The 22,438-nt window shown below is 43.4% G+C and overlaps 1 protein-coding gene across 1 annotated transcript in view; it reads right to left on the minus strand.

Moving 5' to 3' along the window:
• Window positions 1-22,438, minus strand: part of LGMN (legumain) — a 208,962-nt gene that overhangs the window by 117,204 nt on the left and 69,320 nt on the right. The window contains exon 4 of the mRNA XM_044074652.1: window positions 19,213-19,294. Coding sequence (XP_043930587.1) covers window positions 19,213-19,294 — 82 coding nt within the window. The remainder of the gene's footprint in view (window positions 1-19,212; window positions 19,295-22,438) is intronic.

Genomic DNA, 22,438 nt, shown 5'->3' on the forward strand with positions numbered 1-22,438 from the left:
GACATCATGTAGCATAACATTAAACAAATTTGTGACATCAATGGTTAGAAAGATGACATCTTCAGTAAAACCTAAACTCCTAGGTTTTGCCAAAAAATCCCAGCAATCTCTACATAAATGGCTAAATGACTCAAGACATTTTTTTGAGCTTTACATCAATATACCTGGCCATGAGGTGAATCTTGGATTTTCCTGCATTCACTATCAGTCTCACTGGAGGGTCAGCAACATATTTATGTATCTTTGGAATTCCAAATATTGAGGGCACACAAGGAAATTTGGAATTAAAAAATAACATAAGCTCATAACTAATTGTGTTTTTGTAATTATACTGTTTTTAAAAACAAGTTGACATCTTAATAATCAATATATAATTTCATCTATTTTTGAATGGAATGTTTTTACAGACGTTCATGAGTTTTAAACAGTGTTTAAGCCTTTAAGGTGAATGTAATTTTAAATTGTAGGAACATATCATTGGTGCTCCTGCAACACGTGATTTTATGTGAGGGTAATGTAAACCGATACATGCATTGTTTTTTATCAGATTCTGATGAAGTGCAAGTTATACACAGATAAAAGTGCTTAATCCTCTTTCATTAAAGTTTTTTTTTTTTTGTACTCATTCTGTGTCCAGTCTGTTTTCTTACCAGGTCAGTACTGTAATTTGCTTCATCAAAATGTTGTGTGGTTTCTGATTTCTTCATACATTATACAGGATATTAAATTCCAAGTATAAAATATTGAGTATGCAAACATTTCACGTGCAATATGTGGCAGACATGACTTACAAGACATGGGTAATGATGGCTACAGTATAGATGTTAGGAATAATCACAATTAGTCAGTACGTAGATAAGCTAAAAGAGGAAGAGTGACATTACAAAGCTGATGAGTCAAAGAGAGTAGGCTAAGAATACTTGGGTACATACTGACACAGAAATCGGTTATACAAGAGTGGTAGAAAGTATATGAAGGAGATGAATAAAGTGAGGACGTCAGAAAGAAACTGAAATGTAAACTGGGGATTGGGCTAGGAAGTTAATTCAGAAGGAGTGATAGAAAGTTTGTACTGTACAAGGGGCTAGAGGCTTTAAAGGAATAGGGACATGAGCTTACAAAGGAAAATGGAGCTACCCCGATGAGGAGCATGTGTTACCTAGGTGAGGAACATTCGCATGACCACATGTGGTTTTAATGGTGTTTTGGAAAGGGCTTGAAGGCAGAACGTTTCAACTCCTGTTTTAGGCTTGTTGGGAGAGTGATTGAGTTTGATTTCAAAGAAATCTTTTTAAGCATGACCTGGCTCCATAATAAAACTTATTACAAGGGGATGTTACATGTACTAAAGACAATAAAACATTACAGGTCAAGATCTTTACAACAAACTTTCAGCAACTGTATTACAGAAAATTAAAAATTTGAATGACAATAAGCAATACCCTACTTGAATGTTATAGATACCAACAGCACTTCAGTAAGAAAATAATACACAAGAACATTCTCATTGATTAACGGAAGGCAATATAATTTTACATCAAGTTCTGAACAATAATTATAGCATGACTGGCCATTAACATTTAAAAATAAGCACACTAACTGGTCAGCCCAACCAGCACGCCCAATGTAAATCGAGCATATACCAAATGGAAAATGGTCCGGTCGCCCAGACTTGTTTCCATTAATATATGCAAAAAAAAAAAAAAAAAACCTACAAAACCAGAGACTTCAAACGAGCAAGAGAAATGGGACAGAGAAAAATAAAAAGATAATCAGGTAGTTAGGTACTCTACACTGACAGAACCCACACTGTAAAAGTAGCCAACTCCAAATCCAGCTCCAGAAGTGACAAGTGGAGTACCTCAAGGTTCAGTCATGGGACCACTCTTGTTTGGCATCTACTTCTCTGAAGTACAGGCCAACACTAAGTTACTCTGGCTAGCAAAGTTGGCAGATGACTGCAAACTGGGTGCCATTACTGAATCCCCAAATGATGTGGGTATTCTACAAAAGGGCCTTACAGAAACAGATGCTTGGTGCCAGAGCCATGGGCTCAAGCTCAATGCCAAGAAATGTGTATTTATCCTCTTTGGGAAAAAACATGTACCAGTGAATTACCACATAAGTGACAGTGCACTAAACACCAAAAGTGGGATAAGAAACTTAGGGATACAGGTGGACAGTGGTCTCACCTTCGATAACCACATCACCACAATAGTCAGGAATCCTTCTATGTGGCACACCTCATAACTAAGGGCTTTTCATCCAGAAAAAAGGAGGTCATTGTCCCAAAGTACTTATCCCTCATTAGACCCATTATAGAATACAACGCCACGTTTGATATGTACCTCTCAAGACATCTGCAACAACTGGAAAAGCCACAGAAATACCTCACTAAAAGAATCACAGGCCTAAAGCAGATGCCCTATGCTGACCATCTAAAAAAGTCTAAAAAAACTCCAGCTATACTCTGTTACATATTGTCTACTCAGAGGTGATCTCTGCTTAACATCCAAGGCCATGTCAAACCCAGAACTGTTGGACATGCTACAAATCCCAATCCCTCAGAGCCACACGCTCCAGGGATCTAAACCTTGTCATCACAATGAACAAAACCTTCTGGAGGCATAAGTTCCTGACCCAGAGACTCCCCAGACTCTAGAATAGACTGCCCATACATGTCAAGCAGAGCGCCTCTTTGACCTTCTTCAAATGGGAAACCTGACGATTGGATGGGAGCTAAGAAATTCACACCGGGGATCACGTCAGTCACCTGCTAGACAGGGCTCCAGGGAAGTAAATATTGTGGGAAGAAATAGCCAGGGAATTGTTATGGCTAGGCTTGTATAGGCCCTAGGGCTGATAGCCTAGTACCAACCTATGAACCTATAAAAAGCAAAGGAGAGCTTCCTTTTCCTATTACTTCCTTTACATAGCACTAATTAATGCATAATCATGGGAACAAAAGTCCCGTATGGCTGTGCAGTACATCAGGCATGCTCCAGGACACAGAGGGAAAAATGCGGAAGAGTAGCACAGTGCCCTTATACAAAGGACATCATTTAAGAAAAGTAACTACCTTTTTTTAAATAATGTCATTGTATAATAGCAATAACCCATGGCTGGGTGTGGGTAATGCTGGATTTATTGCTATATTGCATCATGGCTTGTACCACAAAGGATTGTAAGTCAACATCACACTAAGAGAAAATAATCTCACAGGAACAGCAACATAATTTGAATGTGGTATTCTACGAACAGCAACATAATTTGAATGCGGTATTCTAGGAACAGCAACATAATTTGAATGTGGTATTCTAGGAAGAGCTACTGTAACTTTGTACCCAGTCAAAATAAGGTACTGGACTCCCCTAAATGTTGTAGAGGGGTTTACTAATGTAGCTGATAGCTCATACTGTTAAAGAGCTGTGGCTGACTTTATCCATAAGTTCTCATAAATTGGTTATACAGTGCTCAAACCTGAAGGCCATCGAGAACACTGTTTCAATATGTCATCACCCACTAAGGTGACCTGCCTTAGTTTACATAAATCCATAGTGTCAAAGAGATTATCTCTACGAATTTAATTCTTGAGTCTTGCTATTGTTTGCATGATGAATCTGTTTCTGATATTTGATCTGTTTTTACAAATGTAAAAGTTTATGTTATAATACCTGTGAGATCTATGGTTGGTAGCACGTACGTATCAAGTCAAAATCTGTCTATAAAAGTCATCATTATGAACTCTGTAAGCTAGTGGAAGTTTGTCCCTAAATATCAGTAGTGAATGGAAAATAGTTTTAAATTCTTGCATCATTGAGGGTAACTTACAGTGGATATAAAAAGTGTACACACCCCTGTTAAAATGCCAAGTTTTTGTGATATAAAAAATGAGACCACAATAAATCATTTCAAAACTTTTTCCACCTTTAATGTCTGCATCCACCAGGAAAGATACCATTTGCATACCAGAGTTATTCTTATATTTATCAACATGACAGAGAGAATTGCCCATTGTGTTTATAGCATCCATTGCAGAATTCTCATATATCTCGCTAAAGGAATGAAGATTATTGCCACTAACATTGATCCCAGGGCTTACAGAATTATCCAGGCTGAAATCCTGGTACTGCAAATTATTTTCTTGACCTGATTCCTTATTGTTTGTGCTCTCAAAAGGGGAAGAGATGCTATCATAGATACTATGTTGAACGTTGCTCCTATGAATTCCATTGTCTGAATGGGTTGTAAGTGAGACTTACTGTAATTGATGGTTATTCCAAGAGTTGAACAAGTCTGCAATACTTGGGTCTCGTGCTTGTACCAGCTGATGCTTGGTCAGGGTGGTAATAAGCCAGTCTTCCAAGTACGGAAACACCCAGAATCCCTACAGTCTCAGGTGAGCTGCTACTACTGCCACGCACTTGGTGAATACCCTGGGGGTTGTGGTGAGGCCAAAGGGCAGTGCTCTGAACTGGAAATGACTGGCTCCTTCTGGATCATCTGTTAATTTTTATGTGATACTACTCATCATGAAGGTCTGTCGAGCACATCCAGTTGCCCTTGCTCAGAAAGGGCAGAATGGAGTGAACAGTGACCATCCAGAACTTGGTGTGCTGAACAGATTGTAGATCTCATTTTGTTGAAACAATCAGTCTCCAGTTCCCTGTTTTTTTTAGCATGAAAAAGAATCCTGAGCAAGTTCCGGATTCTATTTGGCCTGAAGGGACCTCTTGGATGACTCTTTTTTTCTAGTAGCTTTTGCATTTCCAGGGCTGCTGCTTCCCTCTGATTGGGTGGAATATCAGGGATTTTCTTGGGTAACAGGGGTGTAAGAGAAAAGGGAATAATATAACTTTTGGAAATGGTTCTCTGCATCCAAGTATCCTTTGTTATGTTTAGCCAGGCTTCCTGGTGCACAGATAATCAACCCCCGACTGCCTTCAGAGGAAGGCAATCGGGCCTCCATTCAGGAGCGCTGAAAGGATCTGTTGAAAAAGGTATCTCTAGACCCTTAGTTTTGTGGGCCTCCTCTGCCATGGGAGTGTCTTCCGCCATCATCACTCCCCCCTCTGTCTCCAGGGGGACTACCTCCATGTGTGCCCTGGAAAGGACCCTGAGACTTCCTGAACCACATCTTTTGACCTTCCTGTTGGATCCTGGAAAAGGTCCGTTGAGGGGTTGAAAAACATACACCCACTGCAGTTAGGGTCTTTCTATCCTTCTCACACCTGGAGAGTGTGTCTTTTACTGTGGGGACAAACAAAGAAGAACTATCAAAAACAGCATTGATGAAAGATGACTTGAAGGGCTCCACAAAACTCAAAGGTGCATCCAGACATGCCTCCTGATAGAAATGCCTGAACCCGCAGCCCTTCAGGTGCTTTCTGTTACATGCCAGATGAGCCTTACAGATTAATTCACAACAGATTGAAGGGTAGCCAACTGTGAGGCCATAGAAGCTTCAGCCTCTGCAATCATGGCTCTTGAAAGGGAATTTGAAAGTTCTTTAATCAAGTCCCTTTGCAATCTCGTGAAGTGTGCCAAGTAGTTCGGCAATCGGACAGTAAATGGCGCTGACACATATGCGTGCTTCCCAAATCTATCCAAAGCCCTAGATTCTCTATTAGGGGGATGGAGAATGGAACTCTGTTTCACGAGTTCCTTCTTTGTAGCTGCCACCATAACCACTGCATAAATGAGTACTCCCTTACTCCACTGTTCTTTTCCTACTGGTGGAGCCAGAATCATGTCTGGTCTCTTGGGGATTGGCTCAATCATATCAGGTTTGTTCCATGCCCGCTCAAAAACCAAATCAATGAGCTCATCAGTGGGTGGAGTGACCCAGGGGTTAAGACGGGACAGTCCTGAAAGCTTCCAGAAATACTGACCCCCTCAAGAGTTGGGTTTTGAGCAAACCAACCACCCTTCTGTTTAAGGATATCAAGGATATCTCCAAATGAGACATCATTGGGTGGTGATTTGGGAGACCCTTCTCCCTCATCAAAGTCAGTATCCTCAGTGACGGACTCCTGGGGGGAGCCAAGTGCTTCTCTTGTACATCTTCTTTCTAGCGACTTCTTCGGTGGGATAATCTGGAGAAGTAATGGAAGAGATAACAATACCTGGCTGGGTGGTCTGGAAACAGTGGGCTGGCTGTCCCAGTGGTGTAGAATGCTGAGGATCATGGTGCAAGGTTAGCAGAGATGTCTTGGGTGGATCCCAGGGGGAAGGATCCACCTGACCTACTGGAACACAGAAAACCTTCTTCAAAATCTCAAAGGCAGACTGCTTTATACAGAAGGAAGCCAAGAGAGCCAACAAAATGAGTTTTTAGCCCACCACCTCCCTCCGCTCCAATAGCTGTCTACCTGAGACAGAAGCCAGAGCAGAGCTGTCCAATGCCAAAGATCCAAGAGGAAGAGACGGCTCCAAAAACCTCGTAGTCGACTCCATCCCCCCGGGATCTGACCTGGAAGCTTCGGCTCCAGGAGCCATCCAGATCAGAAGATGTCAGGGCCAGTGCACTCAGAGCAACAGTTAGATCCGAACACAAGGATCTGGAATGCTTGGATCAGAGGACTAGTAGATGGACAGTGTTCCTGACCTGAGGGGGTAGGAGCCATGAATACTCCCTTCTGAAAATGCTCTGTGAATAATTTCCTCATCATCCTTTCCACATCTGCCTCCATGAGACTTCTGGAAGAATGAGAGGACACCACTGAAGCAGACTTAAAGTGCCGCTCCAGAAAGGGGGGAAGGCATTTTGGACAATACTGTAGCCACAGTAGGAGAATATTGAGTATAAGGCAATGGTTTAGGATCTGAGGACTTTGGATCTGTAATGTGTTTTTTGGATCGGAGGTAGGAGTTACCAGATACCTGATCAGATCTGAAGATAGTCAAATCCCAGGAGATGCCAGATTCGATTTTGATTTATTTTTCTTTGGTTAGAATGAAGTTGAAGCCATGGAACCTGAACATACTGAGCTTTTTGAAGGGTCCTTGGATTTTGCTTTGGGAGACTGAGCTCCAGCAATTGCTTTATAAAAAGGAGATGGCAATAAACCTTTTAATATTAATTTGTTTCTTCTTTCTAAGAAAGCTCTGGGGTTGAACCCACTGCATATGTCACATTCCTGGTCTAGATGCTCAGCTCTTAAACAGTACACATAAAGAGTGGGCATCAGAAAATAGCATCTTATGCCCACATTTTTTAAAAGCTTTTTTCAGACATAGGTAAAGGTGAAACTCAACAACCAGATATTACAAAAAACAAAAAAAAAACAGATATCTATTTGGACAGTAACAAACAAAATCCTGCCATTAGAGAATGGAAAGGGCAGAGAAAAAAGGTTCAGTTTTTTCAGGAATAGAACTAAGAGAGGTATAATCCCTTAACGGAAAGGGATACGCAGGGCCAACAATAGTAGCAAGAATACACGTGCTAGTGTATAAGGGAAAATAAAGATGAAGAGTAGCAGAATAGCAAAAACTTTGATGGAAAGTACAAAGTATTAAATAGAGAGAGATTTCTAATGGAAAGCAAGCAAATATAAAGTTTTAAAGATATAACACTTATCTTAATATAATCACTCGAGAGCAGTAGTCAACCACGTCTGGCCGTGAAAGGGGCAAAAGACACCTGAGAGAAGTTAGGCATAGTACATTATAGGTAGAAATGGAGCTGAAGAGTTTGTTGGTCTCCATGACCTGGAGTAACTGTCAAGTCAGAAATAAGTGTCAGATCTGAACCCCTAACAATTGGCTAAGCTTCTGGGGTCATTCAAAGGGGATCCAGTATCTGTCTGCCTGGGACGACATGATCGACAGACCACGATGCTTTGCCAGAGATGGTCTGCAACTGTCGCCCCTGAGATTCAGGTTACTGGCTAAGGCTCTTGCCACCCATATAGTGCCTTTTTTAGGCAAAGTTCAAAGGACAAAACCACCACCGTAACAGGTACACGCATGCAAAATCTGAAGGTAATGCTACTCAATGCTAGAAGTCTAAACCTAAAATTGCACTCTCTCAAGGCACTCCTAAAAATGGAGAACATCGATATCTGTGCAGTAACTGAGACCTGGTTCAGGGCTCCAGAGAGCACTCCTGCAGTACCAGGCTACAACTCTTACCACACTTTTTTCAGTCACCAAACCAGGATCTAAACACTAAAGGTGGAGGAGTGTCCATATTCACCAAGGATATTCACACCACCAGGTTAGCTGCCCAACACAATGCGTCTGAAATTCTCCAGGTGTAACTAACACTAGGTAAGAATGTAAACCAAACTGTAGCTTGCTACAGATCCCCCACCATGCCAACAAGATTCTCACTACACCTTTCTAAACAAACTGGAAAATATTAATGTACAACCAAATACCCTAATACTGGGTGATTTCAACTACCCTGCCATTAACTGGGAAAACTACTCATGTACCAGTACCTTTGCCCAGCAGTTCTTGGAATTGATAAAGTTTAATGCCCTGGATCAACTAATCCATACTCCCACCAGGGGTTCCAATATCCTAGACCTGGTCATTACCAACATGGGAAATCGATGCTCTACACCTATGGTCACCCCCTCACTGGTCAGGTCAGACCATAAGCTAATCACCCTTAACATCCACATCCCACCTCCCAGTAAGGAAACCTCCATAAAAAAAACTTCTCCAAAGCCAACTTCATGCTACTCAAGTCAGAAGTTACAAACTTCATGACACCCATGCAGATGGGAACTGAAAGTTTGACTGCCGAGTCCTACACTAAGGCACTGTATGAGCACATCCACTCATGCATGAATCGTGCCATCCCAAATAGAACCAAGATGCTCTCCTCCAAAAAAACGAAGCCAATCTGGTGGTCCCCTGCCATAAACAAACTTTACAACAAAAGGAAGAAACTGTTGCAGAAAAGAGGAAGATCCCAGGATGCAAAACCTCCCTTACCAGCCTCAATAAGAAGCTGAGATCCCTCATAAAATCCTCCAAAGCTAGTTACGAAAATAAAACTGCCAAAGATTCCAAAGACAACCACAAGGCATTCTATAACTATGTCAAAAATCTAAATGGCAATGCTCAGATCTGCTCTGCGCTACAACAGAATGGCATAAATATACTGATCCCGAGGATATTGCCAATATCCTGGCAAATCGATTCAGTGCCAACTTTACCCCCCTCTCACCACCTAAATGGCCCATCTCAATACCGGAAGATTGCCAAATTCCGGTAATAACGGCCACACAGGTAAAAAAAAACACACTCTCCAAAGCTAAGAATACAGCATCCTTGGGAACAGATGACATCCCGGCTGTGTACTACATGAACTACAAAATGAACTGGCACTTCAGCTAAGTGTCATGTTTAATCATACCCTCACCTCAGGCTTCATGCCCACTGAGTGGCGCACAGCTACAATTATACCACTCCACAAGGGGGGATCCACCTTGGATCCTGGGAACTACCGCCCCATCAGACTGATGAGCCTGATCTGCAAAGCCATGGAACGTATTATCATGGAACATATAAAGAAAGACATTAGCAACCTTATAACACTGGACCTCACCCAGTCTGGGTTCATGAAGGGCCGATCTTGTCTCCTGAACCAGACTGACTTCTTCGAATCATAGCCGTGGACGAGGGCAAGACAGTCCACACAGCCTATCTGGACCTCGCCAAGGCCTTTGACACCATCCCCCACTCTGGAATCATAGATAAACTTACTAAGCTGGGCATTAATCCCTACGTCACTCAGGTTGACAGCTGGCTTACTGACAGAACCCACACTGTAAAAGTAGCGGACTCCAAATCCAGCTCCAGACAAGTGACAAGTGGAGTACCTCAGGGTTCAGTCCTGGGACCTCTCTTGTTTGGCATCTACGTCTCTGAAGTACAGGCCAGCACTAAGGGACTCTGGCTAACAAAGTTCACAGATGACTGCAAACTGGGAGCCATTACTGAATCCCCAAATGATGTGGATACTCTACAAAAGAGCCTTTCAGAAACAGATGCTTGGTGCCAGAGCCATGGGCTCAAGCTTAATGCCAAGAAATGTACAGTTATCCCCTTTGGGAAAAAAACATGTTCCCGTGAATTACCACATAGGTGGCAGTACACTAAACATCAAAAGTGTGATAAAAGACTTGGGGACACAGGTGGACAGTGGTCTCACCTTCAATAACCACATCACCACAAGAGTCAGGAAATCCTTCTATGTGGCACACCTCATCACTAAGGACTTTTCATCCAGAAAAAAGGAGGTCATTGTCCCGCTGTATTCATCCCTCATTAGACCCATTACAGAATACAATGCTCCATTTGGTATGTACCTCTCAAGATATCTGCAACAACTGGAAAGGTCGCAGAAATACCTCACTAAAAGAATCACAGACCTAAAGCAGATGCCCTATGCTGATCGCCTTAAAAAACTCCAGCTATACTCTGGCACATATCGTCTACTCCGAGGCGATCTCTGCTTAACAAACAAGGCCATGTCAAACCCAGAGCTGTTGGACATGCTACACTTAAAGAAATCCAAATCTCTCAGAGACACACCCTCCAGGGATCTAAACCTTGTCATCACAATAAACAAAACATGCTGGAGGGATAGGTTCCTGATCCAGAGACTCCCCAGACTCTGGAATAGACTGTCCATACATTTCAAGCAGAGCGCCTCTTTGGCCCTCTTCAAAAGGAACCTTGATGATTGGATGGGAGAAAGGAAATTCACCCCGGGGATCACGTCAGTCGCCCTGCTAGACAGGGGTCCAGGGAAGTAAACAGAGTGGGAAGAAATAGCCAGGGAATTGTTATGGCTAGGCTTGTATAGGCCCTACGGCCAATAGCCTAGTACAGTACAGTTGTGTACACTTAAATGTAGATGTTCGAGTGTATTCACTGTTGCAGTCATTACATTTGGGTAATCCTGCTGGCAGGTTGCCCTCAGTCAGCCTGAATTCCAATGTCCTGGGTCCTGTGTCGGCCGCTGTTGCCCCCTCCCTGACGTCAGGCCGTCAGGGGTATAAAAGATGCGGCCGACGCCATTTTCTTTAGTTATTCTTGCCCTAGATGTCAGGTGCCCCCTCAAAGGGTAGCCAATATAAGATATATATATATATATATATATATATATATATATATATATTGTTATTGTATCTTTCGGCTTTTCCCGGTTAGGGGTCGCCACAGTGGAACTCCGGTCCGCTAATGATTGGCAGTAGATTTTTACGTACCGAGTTGCCAGCTCTGACGCACAACCTTCAACGAAGGTACGCCCATTCACGCATGTCCTCACACAGAAGACGCTTTAGCTGAGAATCGAACAGGACGTCATACACATAGATAGATATATATATATATATATATATATATATATATATATATATATATATATATATATATATAAACATGCACCAATATAAACTTTACCTTCCTCTACAAGCAAATACACCACATAGGTTCCACCAGAAGAAAGGGGGATGGTGGGTGGGTAACCTGGACTGCAACAGTGAATACACTCGAACATCTACATTTATGGTAAGTGTACACAACTGTACTATGTTATTCGTATTTCACTGTTGCAGTCATTACATTTGGGTAAAGTCCCAAAGCTATGGTTGGGAGGCTGAAGCTAAACAGCGTTAGAAGTGGCTATGAGGCCCTGCAGAACTGCAGTGGCAAAGCCTGCCCTGGATTTAGAGTAGAGTGGCAGATGATAGTGTGTACTGAACTCCAAGCAGCAGCCTCTAAAATGTCCTTGGTTGGTACTCCCCTGAAAAAGGCTGCTGAAGTGGCTGCAAATCTGGCTGAATATGGCCTAATGCCCTTGGGCACTGGCTTGCCATGGTGTAAGTAGCAGAAACGAATGCAGTGGTCATAGTCTGCTTTGAGATAGCCTTTCCTTGTGATCCCTGCAGCATATGCCACTAGTAATTGCTCTGTCTTTCTGAAAACTTTGGTTCTGTCCAAGTAGAATCTAAGCCGTCTGTGTACGTCCAAAGAATGCAGGATTCTCTCCCACTTGTTCTGTGGATTTGGATAAAAAGTTGGCAGATGAATAGTTTGGTTAAGAGCCACACTGGGCATCACCTTAGGCATAAATGTTAGGTTTGTCCTCAGAGAGACCCTGTCCGGATAAAAAATGATAAAAAGTTCCACAGCCATGAGTGCCTGTAGCTCTGAAACTCATCTTGCAGAAGTTATTGCTAGGAGCAGAGCCGTTTTCCAAGATAAAAACTTTATATCAGCAGTAGCGGCTGGCTCAAAAGGAGGCAGGGTGAGTTTTTCCAAGACATAGTTGGGGTCCCATGCAGGCACTGGTGATCTCCTTGGAGGCCTTAAATTTTTGGATCCTCTGAGGTACTGCTTTAATAAGGGAAAAGACTGGTGCCTCTGTATTGTAATGAGCCGAAATGGCAAAGGCATGAATTTTAATAAGATAGGCCTTTGTCCAGCATCTCAGTTAAATATTGCAAAATCTGAGGAATATTTGGCACAGCTGTATCAGTTCCTTGTGCCTGGTTCCAAGCACAGAATCTCTTCCATTTTCCAGCATAAGATTTTCTAGTACTAGGCCTTCTGGCTTCCAAAATGACATCTATCACAGCTTTACTGAGAGGTGTGTTTTGTAGGACTATATTATCCGCCATGCTGCCGGGTTTAAAGTCCTGAGTTGGCTATGCAAGATCTGATTGTTTTGCTGGGACAGCAGATGAGATATTGGAGGTAAGGCCCAAGCTGGGCATTGAGAAAAGTTCCTTAGTATTGGATACCAGTACTGGTGGGGCCAGTCTGGGGCAATCAGTATCATCTTTGGCTTCTCCTGCCTGACCTTTAGGAGTACCTTAGGGAGGAGAGGCAGTGTGGGAAAAGCACATACTGAAAGGTTTTTCCAGCTGAAAGATAGGGCGTCCACTTTCCATGCTTGTCTGTGATAAATCCTTGTGCAGAATCTTTTTAGTTGGTAGTTGTGAGGGGAGGTGAATAGATCTATGTCCGGGCATCCCCATTTCCTTATTATCATGCTGAAGACTTGTGGATCCAGCTGCCACTCGTGGGGATCCATGAGGTTTCTGCTTAGTTCGTCTGCCAGAGTATTTTTCCTTCCTGGCAGGAATTGTGCCTGCAGATGTAGTTGGCAAGTCAATGCTGTGTCCCACAAAGTCATGGCTAGTCTGCAAAGGGGGTAAGAATGTGTGCCCCCCTGCTTGTTTATATACCACATGACCGTGGTGTTGTCTGTCTTTATCAGTAGTTGTCCCGGATGAAGTAGGTCCTTGAAGGCTGTCAGAGCATTTTGAACAGCTAGCATCTCTTTTTTATTGATATGTAGATGCATTTGGTTTGAGGTCCATGCACCCTGAATGCATCTTCCTGCCATGTGGGCCCCCCAGGCATAACCTGATGCATCTTTTAGTGTCTGCCTGGCTGGGGGTAATGTGAATGGCTGTCCCTTGTTTTGGTGACAAGCCTTTGCCCACCATCGAAAGATGGCTCTTTTCTCTAGCAGATGGCCAATTTCTGCTAAAGCGCTCCCTTTGACCGGGTGGTACTGTCTGGGACTTCATCTTTGGAAGGTGAAGGAAGGAAAATGATATCCCCCCCTATGATATGATTTGGAGAACCCCCCATGGTATGTGTATCCATGCCGCTAGTGCCTGCCTCCCCCCCCCCAAGCGTCCCCAGAGTAGAGCAGTCGGGCAGCCCCAGGCTGTGCTGCTGCAGAAAGGTCAGAAAAACCGAGTTGGGTGCAGAGAAGGATTTCCGACGGCAGACAGCTGCCTTCCTCCTTCTTCTCGCCTGGGTCAACGCGCTAACGGTCTCTTGCAACAGAGCAGAAGAATCAAAGGCGCGCGCGTTATAAGAGGCTGAAGGGCCCAGCAGAAAAAGGGCGGGAGCCAGCCAGGCCTGACGCCTACCAGTCCTGTCTGTCCTCCGCAGCCCAGGCCTCCGGTGAGCATGGGGATGGGAGAGTAGCGCAGTGAAGTATTTGTGACTGACCTAGGTTGGGTGGGTGGAGTGCTCCTCAGTCCTCCCCTCTCCTCGGATGGCACAGCGGATGCAGCGTGCTCTAATGCGCTGCAACGAATAACATAATGCCAAATAGTTCCAGCGCCCTTACGACGAACTGAACATCCATCCGCCATCCCCTTCCCATCCCATCATCAGACTCCTTGTGGGGTGGGTGGACTGAGGACTCTGAGGAGCCCTCCTTTCCGCTTTTCCGCCCGCCATCAAGCATCTACAGGAGGCCCAAGGGCCCCCCAATAGGTCCCCTAAGAGAAGGTCTGCAGCAGGGGATTTTTTTGTTTTCTTTTGGGGTTTTGTTCCTGGTGTCCGTGGTCTTCCGCCCTTGGTAATAAGGTCCACCAGGGGGTCGGCAGGGGACACCCAAGAAGACAGGCAGAGGCGACGTTTTTGGGCCCCCAACAAGAACTAGGGCAGAGACTGGATGCGACTGGGCCCAGACCACGATGGGCCCGACGAGTCTCGAACATGTCGTGGGGCTGGGGCCCCTCTCCCCTCCCTCCCTCAGGATCCCGTGCCTTCCCCTCCCAAAGAGCCAAGTTTGTGAGATGCAGGGGAGTCAGAAGCCCTCTTAGGGGCAGAGGAGTGGGGAGGCGGGGCAGGGAGTCTGGGGGAGGAGCAGACTCCAAGCAGCAAACCTGGGAGCACAAGGCAGGAGCGCCCAGGGCCAAGGCGTGGGGCGGCGGCCCAAAAGCCTCCGGATGTGCAGAGCCTGGGACGAGAGCTCACACCATCAGGGTCGAAGCAAAGCTCCTCCTCCCCACGGAGATCGCGCCGGGAGCCCCTCTCTCGACCAAAGATCCCCTCGGATCCGTCGCCCTCATCGAAGGATCGATGGATCCGCGCCAATCAGTGGCGGTCACTCGAGACAGACCGCTCCGACACAGGCGGCTCGCGGATCCGGCTCCCGGAATCGATCCGGCTCAATCGGGCGGAACGGCCGGAACCACGATCGGCATGGTCGGATCAAGTCGGCGGCTCCTCAGGACCCGGTGAGAAGCACACAGGTGACGACCCGAGAGAAGGACCGGCACTACAAAGAAGGGGGGGGGGGGCCGAAGGCTGGCGGCGGGGGCGCAAACAGAGGTCTCGGCCGCGCTTATCTTCTGCTTCTCCTCGGTCCTTCTTAGATGTCCTCCTCTCCTGTCTGAGGGGAGTTTGAGTCCAGGAGCAGGGGGGTGCTAGGGGAACAGCTGCAGCAGCCACCCAGAGCGTCCCCGAGGAGGGCGGTCGGGCCGAAGGACCCATGTGACCAGCTTTCCTCAGGGCTCGGGACCTCGCTCTGGGTCACCCTGGAACAATGGAATGCAGCCAGATGTGGTGTTCAACTGGTGGAGGCACCCAGAAACATAACAACCACATCCGGAGTGAGAGCAGCTTATGGCTTAGCTACACACTCAAAGAAGAATTTAGGAAAATGACTTAGGCTGGTCAGCCATAGTCAAAAGTTAGAAACTCTTGTTGCAGACAGGGAATGAGAGTAATCATAGTTTCCAGGCTGTGGCATTGTTGATTCCAAACACTTTTTAGGTGCCACTGAAGTTTCCTCATATGCAGTCTTGCATATGGAATTAGTAGGATGCCATGAAGCCCAAAGCCTGCAGATTTTTTCTTGCAGATAACTGCGCCTTTGTTTCCAACATTTTGAAATAGGTAGTCAGTTACCTTTGCTTGTCTGGCGTGAGATAAGCCATCTGGGCAGTTGTATTTAAGCTTGCACCCAGGAATATTATCTCTTGAGAGGGTACTAGTTTTGATTTCTTTTCGTTGACTGTGTACCCTAGGCATGCTAGAAGTCTTTTCACAAACACCAGATGTTGTAGAAGAATGTTCTTGTTCTTTGCTTGAATTAGACAGTCGTCCAAGTAAAGATATATTTGTATTCCTTTTTGTCTGCAGAATGCAATTACTGGTGGCAGGCACTTTGTAAAGACCCTGGGTGCAGTAGATAAGCCAAAGGGCAGTGCAGAGAATTGGTAATGCATTGAGCCAGCCTTGAATCTGAGGTATCTTCTGCATATTTGTCTGATTGGGACATGCAGGTAAGCCTCTTTTAGGTCTAAAGTCACAAGCCAAGTGTTCTTGCCCAGCATGGGCAGAAGCTGCTGCAAAGTCAACATCTTGAATTGTGGTATATCCAGGAATGTGTTCAGAATAGATAGGTCCAGTATTGGCCTCCAGGTCTTGTCCTTTCTTGGTACCAAGAACAGTCTTGAGTAAAATCCTTGTCTCTGCTCTTGCTCAGGTACTTGTTGAATGGCCCCCATGTCAATGAGGGATGAGGCTTGTTTTTGTGCCTCTGTCCATTGACTTTTTGGCAGATCTGGCCAGCCATTTGCCATTGGCAGGGTATGGAAATGGAACTTGCAGCCTTGTGACATGATATTTAGAACCCACGTGTCTTGGGTTATGATGTGCCAATTTTGAGAAAAAAGTGCAAATTTTCCCCCTAAAGGTGCTGCCAGGAGATAAGTGCTTGGTGCAGGCAGGGGGAAGTCATTGGGACTGTTTCCTGTATGGTTGTGATTTGACTTCTCCAACTTTGGAGGAAAAAGCACCCCATTGCTTTGACCTGTATGAACCTTGTGCCTGGAATCTGCCTCTAGGGCATCTGGGTCTGCCCCTTTGAGGTCTGTCTGACACAGGAAAGGACCAATTTTTTGTTGGCCAGTTTCTACTAAACCTAGGTGGCTGTACTTGTAAAAAGTCTTTGACAGTTTGCATAGATTTATCCTTGTCCTCCATTTTCTTTAACACCTCTTCTGCCTTAACACCAAACAAAGTATCATGCTGTAAAGGTGCATCTAATAATTTAACTTTGACATGATCAGGCAGATTTTGTTCCTTTAACCAAGCATGCCTCCTAATTACAGAACCCCTAACTGCGGCTATGCAGGAGGCCTCCAAAGAATCAAAACCACATTGCAAAGTATGCTTTCCAACTTGTTCAGCTGCATGCAATAAATCCTGCATTTCCTTGTTTTCTGCACATTCAGAGATAAACAACATTTTCTGTTTAAGCAATGCCATGACATGTTGCTGATATTTGAGCATATGAAACTGACAGTTTAAGGCCCTTATAGCCAAGGTAGCAGATGTGTAAACCTTTTTTCCCCATCTATCCAGTACCCTAGAATCTCTGTCAGAGGGGGTAGGGTTTTTTGCCGCAGAAGCCTTAACTCCTTTGGGACCCTGTGAAATAGTTTCTGGGTCTGCAGCAGGGTTTTTAAAAAGGAATTTATGAGAGTCAGGAACCCTGTAATATCTGTCAGGCTTAACTGGAGCTGGAGGTAAGGAGTCAGGTGTAAGACTAGACTCTGAAAACACATCATCTACAATGTCTAACACAGGTGGAATGGCTAGTGGCCTGTGTTGGGGTAGTAGAAGGAAATCCCTGAGCCTCTTTTTAGATTCTGAAAAATCTTGGCTCTCCCAGTGGAAATGCTCCCTCATGGTATGCAAGGTTTCCCCAAAAGAATAGTCTTCTGGAGGAGAAGCTGAAGGTATAGATTCTTCAGCATCAGAATCCTCATGGGGGGGAAGATAATATTCCTGATCAGAAGAGGAATCAGAAGAAATGGAAACATGATCTGAAGATTCATAGTCAGTCTCTTGACTAGGCCTCTTTTCAGGAGGGGGATGGGAACCCCTGATCAAGGTAATCAAGTCTTTGGCCATTTTGAGCATCTGTTTTTTGGGCAAAGAGGCCTGACCACGTGGCTCTTGAGTTTGTTTCTTTGCTTTAGAAGGTGCTTTAGTCTTTGCCTTTGAAGTGAAGTCGGTTTAATGTAAAGATGTTTAGGTCTGAATACACTCTCAGAAGCCGGTGCCTGCTCAGCGGCTCTGGATCCATCTGAAGGAATAGTATCCGAGGCTACAATACCTTGAGTTTCCAGCGGCATGGCCGACTCCACGTGGGAGTCGGTAGTGGCCTGCGACTCTAAAGTAGCGGGCGTCAGGGGCTGCGAAAGCGCCTCACTGAGAACCGGCAATTGGCTTAGAAGCTTTGTCGTCGGTTTTGGGCCTCGGTTGTCTATCTCTCTCCTTTTCTTTGCATTTTTTGTGAACTCCAGAAGTCGGATGGCTATCCGATGACATTTCCAGATAATTAAACCGGCATCCAAAATAGTTTAAAGCAAAATCATACCGACGCTTAATAGTGTGTTGGTTAAATCTAGCACAAAACCGACAACCAGAAACGTTGTGATCAGGGCCTAGGCAAGGAATACAGTAAGAATGAAAATCCTTGAGGTGGAGATATGCTCTTGAGAGGAGAGGAATGAAGGTCAGCAGGACTAAGACAGAATATATGTGTGTGAATGAGACGGAGGACAGAGGAATGATTAGGATGCAGGGAAGAGAGTTAGCGAAGATGGAAGAGTTTAAGTACTTGGGATCAACAGTTCAGAGTAATGGTGAGTGTGGAAGAGAGGTGAAGAAGGCAGGCAGGGTGGAGTGGGTGGAGAAGAGTGTCGGGAGTGATTTGTGAAAGTGAAAGGAAGGTCTACAAGAGGGTAGTGAGACAAGCTATGTTATATGGGTTGGAGATGGTGGCACTAACGAAAAGACAGGAGTCACAGCTGGAGGGGCAGAGTTAAAGATGTTAAGATTTGTGTTGGGTGTGACGAGGATGGACAGGATTATGAATGAGTATATTAGAGGGTCAGTTCAGGTTGGACGGTTTGGAGACAAAGCCAGAGAGGTGAGATTGCGTTTGTTTGAACATGTGCTGAGGAGGGCTGCTGGATATATTGGGAGAAGGATACTAAGGATGGAGTTGCCAGGTAACAGGAAAAGAGGAAGGCCTAAGAAAAGGTTTATGGATGTGATGAGAGAGGACATGCAGGTGGTTGGTGTGACAGAGCAAGATGCAGAAGATAGGAAGAAATGGACACACATGATCTGCTGTGGCGACCCCTAACGGGAGCAGCTAAAAGAAAAGAAGAAGAAGAAGAAAAAGTCTGACATTTTAGATTCACATTTTTTTAATCTCAATAAACTGTTAAATCCTATTCTAAACAATAACATTTAATCACCTACAACATAATTTATGTCTCAGTGAACTTACTTTGAGACAAATAGCATTCAGGACATTTTACAACCATTTCTGATTTCACATGCAGATCTTTGTAGAGTTACACAGCAGCTAATAAAACACATTTTTGAGTAAATTCACTCCAGTCCTACCTCATTAGTGTAATCCTTGACAACTCCTTTGTAAACATCTGTACCATTTGGCTTGTTGATAACGATACCTTTTGTAGGATTTCTGAAAGAAAAAAAATGTAATGTGCAAGTTTTTTCAACAAACATTGAATAGATTGCAGCTTTAAAATTTTATTTTTTCGTTTATAGGACACAAATGGAATTAAAACTAGGAGACTGTGGCAGATTCCAGCTAGCTATAAAGGATCCCCATGACTTTAGCGAACGCAATGAATTGCGAATGCTGTTTAGTCGAACGTCATTATGCACAATGGCAAAATACTGAAAGCACGGAACAGTGATTTTTTTTCCTAGGGAAAAAATCACTGGGCCGTTTTCGGGACTTTGCCATTTCATCCACTGTGGTGCAATTTTGGAGTTGGTATATTTAAGTAGGGGGTTGTGGGAGGCAAAGCCCCCCCCACTTTATTTTGTGTTTTTTTTTTACGGATCAGCGATTTTTTCCCTGGGAAAAAATAGCTGATCCGTGTGTTCAGCATTTTGGGTTTTCGTGGATTGTGGGTCGATTATATAGTGTTCATAATTCATTGCATTCGCTTATATAATATAGACCCAGCTCTACACAGGTACAGGTAATAAATGAGTCAGATTTGTTGGAATGTTAGGCAGAGATTCACAATCAAGTTGCATGCTACAAATTGGCACAGTATGTGGCTGCGTGGGAAATAGTTCTATCTTTTTGCAATGTAAAGTACACAGAAGAATATATGCACATGACAGCATAACAGCATGCAAATGAAGGCAGGTAGGGAATGAGGCCATAATGTCCTGCAAATACATGCAGTATGAATACTGTCACAATTAACAGTCATTAGTGGAGAAGATGCAGATTAAGGAGTGCCACACTATAAAAGCGAGCAAAACATGTAGAAAATATTAGAGTTGTACATAGCAAAACTGTTTAGGATGAGAGAAGCAGTTGTACAGAAGTGTTTAGTACCGCTAAACACAGTTGATTCCCAGTCAAATGTGTGAGGAGGCACATGGCAGGAATGAAAACGATACAGACAATGGGTAACCGTCCATACCTTTAGTGACCAAGAAAGCATCTTGTAGTAAACAAATGGTAGGGTAGCTAGTTAAAAATCCATAATATCAGCAACCAACAGATTACTGTTCAATTCTGTGTGGATCAGGATACTATAGGAAGCTTGGTTGATGTAATGTCTCATGTGGCACTTGTTGCTAATATTGTGTTCTCTTAACTTTGTAACTATATACTGTACGTAGAAAGTTCAAATCGCATAGTGGTGAACTGGTGCGTGTGTGTGTGTGTGTGTGTGTGTGTGTGTGTGTGTGTGTGTGTGTGTGTATATGCATCATGTACATACACAAGCTACAAGAATATGTACGCTTCCTATCTTTGTGTATACCAAGGTATATATAGCACTCCCCCCTCCCCATCATAAGCTCCAAGGACCTTTCAGTGACAAAGAGGGAAAATGTTAGACCTCGGCAACTAAAATACTGAGCAAGCTCCTCATGTTATGTTTCTGCACATGAATGAGAATATCTGGTTTCCTAGCATACCACAAGAGACAGGCACCACTGCGCATGGTTTCTATAACATCACCTACCTCCCTGAGGTACTGGTTGCCATAGAGTACACACACATAGCGATAAAGGCACCACCTGCTCCACAATCACAGAGGTATGTGAAGTGTAAGGGCTACCATTTTGTGAATGGCCAGCAGTTTGTGACATACATGGACTTACAACCAGTTTGTCACTACAGCACCCACCCAGGTAACTTCCATGACTCACATATACAATGGATATAAAAAGTTTACACACCCCTGTTAAAATGGCAGGTTTTTGGGATATAAAAAAAATGAGACCACAATAAATCATTGTAAAACTTTTCCCACCTTTAATGTGACCTATAACATGTACAATTCAATTGAAAAACAAACAAATCTATTAGGGAACAAACATGTAAACAATGAATCTTTGGGAATGTGTCATAAGACAAACAAAGATGAAAATTATGTTGTGCCTTATAACGATAAGGAAAAGACAAAAATGAACATAATAAAATACATAAAACTATAATACATTTACATATTTATAATGTATATATATATATATATATATATATATATATATATATATATATATATATATATATATATATATATATATATATATATATACACATATAAATATATATATATATATATATATATATATATATATATATATATATATATATATATATACACACACACACACACACACATATATATATACATATATATATATATATATATATATATACACACACACACACACACACATATATATATATATATATATATATATATATATATATATATATATATATATATACAGTATACAACACATGATAATTATAACAAAAATTATAACAAAATGAAAAGAATTTTGACCAAAAGTAAGAAGAACAATTCCCAGAATGTTACAGCCCTGATCAATGAAATAAATAAACTCAGGAGCTTAACAAACTCCAACAAAGTGAAGTTTGAGGCTAAAACAAGTTACCCGAGGAAAAGACCATCACAAGGCATTTTTAGTTATGTTTGTAATCACAAAAGCCCAATGCAGAAGTGTGCTTAGCTGACTGTGAATGATGTTAACAACACAAAGAATGAAGATATAGTGAATCTACTGGCTGATACATTTGGCTGTAACTTTACCCTTTTCTCCCCTCCATCTGTCCCTCAGTATATACCTGAAACTGGCTCACCTCCAACTATCACACAAGACCAAGTCATAAAAGTGCTACAAAAGCTAAGTACTGTTATTGAGTCCTCACAGTATCCCCTGGATGCATCTTAAATAGCATGAAACATGATTTAGCCACACCCCAAACAACACTGTTCAATCTCAGCCTCCATACAGGCTTTATACCAAAATAATGGAGAACAGTTATTATCATTTCCCTGCATAAAAGAGGGTTTTCTAGACCCAGGCAATTACAGACCTGTAAGTCTGACTAGCCTCATATGCAAAGCCATGGAAAGACTTGTCATGGAATCAATCAATCATGACATAACGAACCTTCAAACACTGAACCCATTTCAGTTTGGATTCATCAAGGGCAGGGCATGCTTACTCAACCTGGTGGATTTTTTAAAAGGTCATCAAAGCAATGGATGAAGACAAAACAGTATACACTGCATCCCTCAACCTAGGCAAAGCTTTTGAC

The sequence above is a fragment of the Protopterus annectens genome, chromosome 6.part0, assembly GCF_019279795.1.
Source record: "Protopterus annectens isolate FY-2018-M chromosome 6.part0, PAN1.0, whole genome shotgun sequence".
Lineage (NCBI taxonomy): Eukaryota > Metazoa > Chordata > Ceratodontiformes > Protopteridae > Protopterus > Protopterus annectens.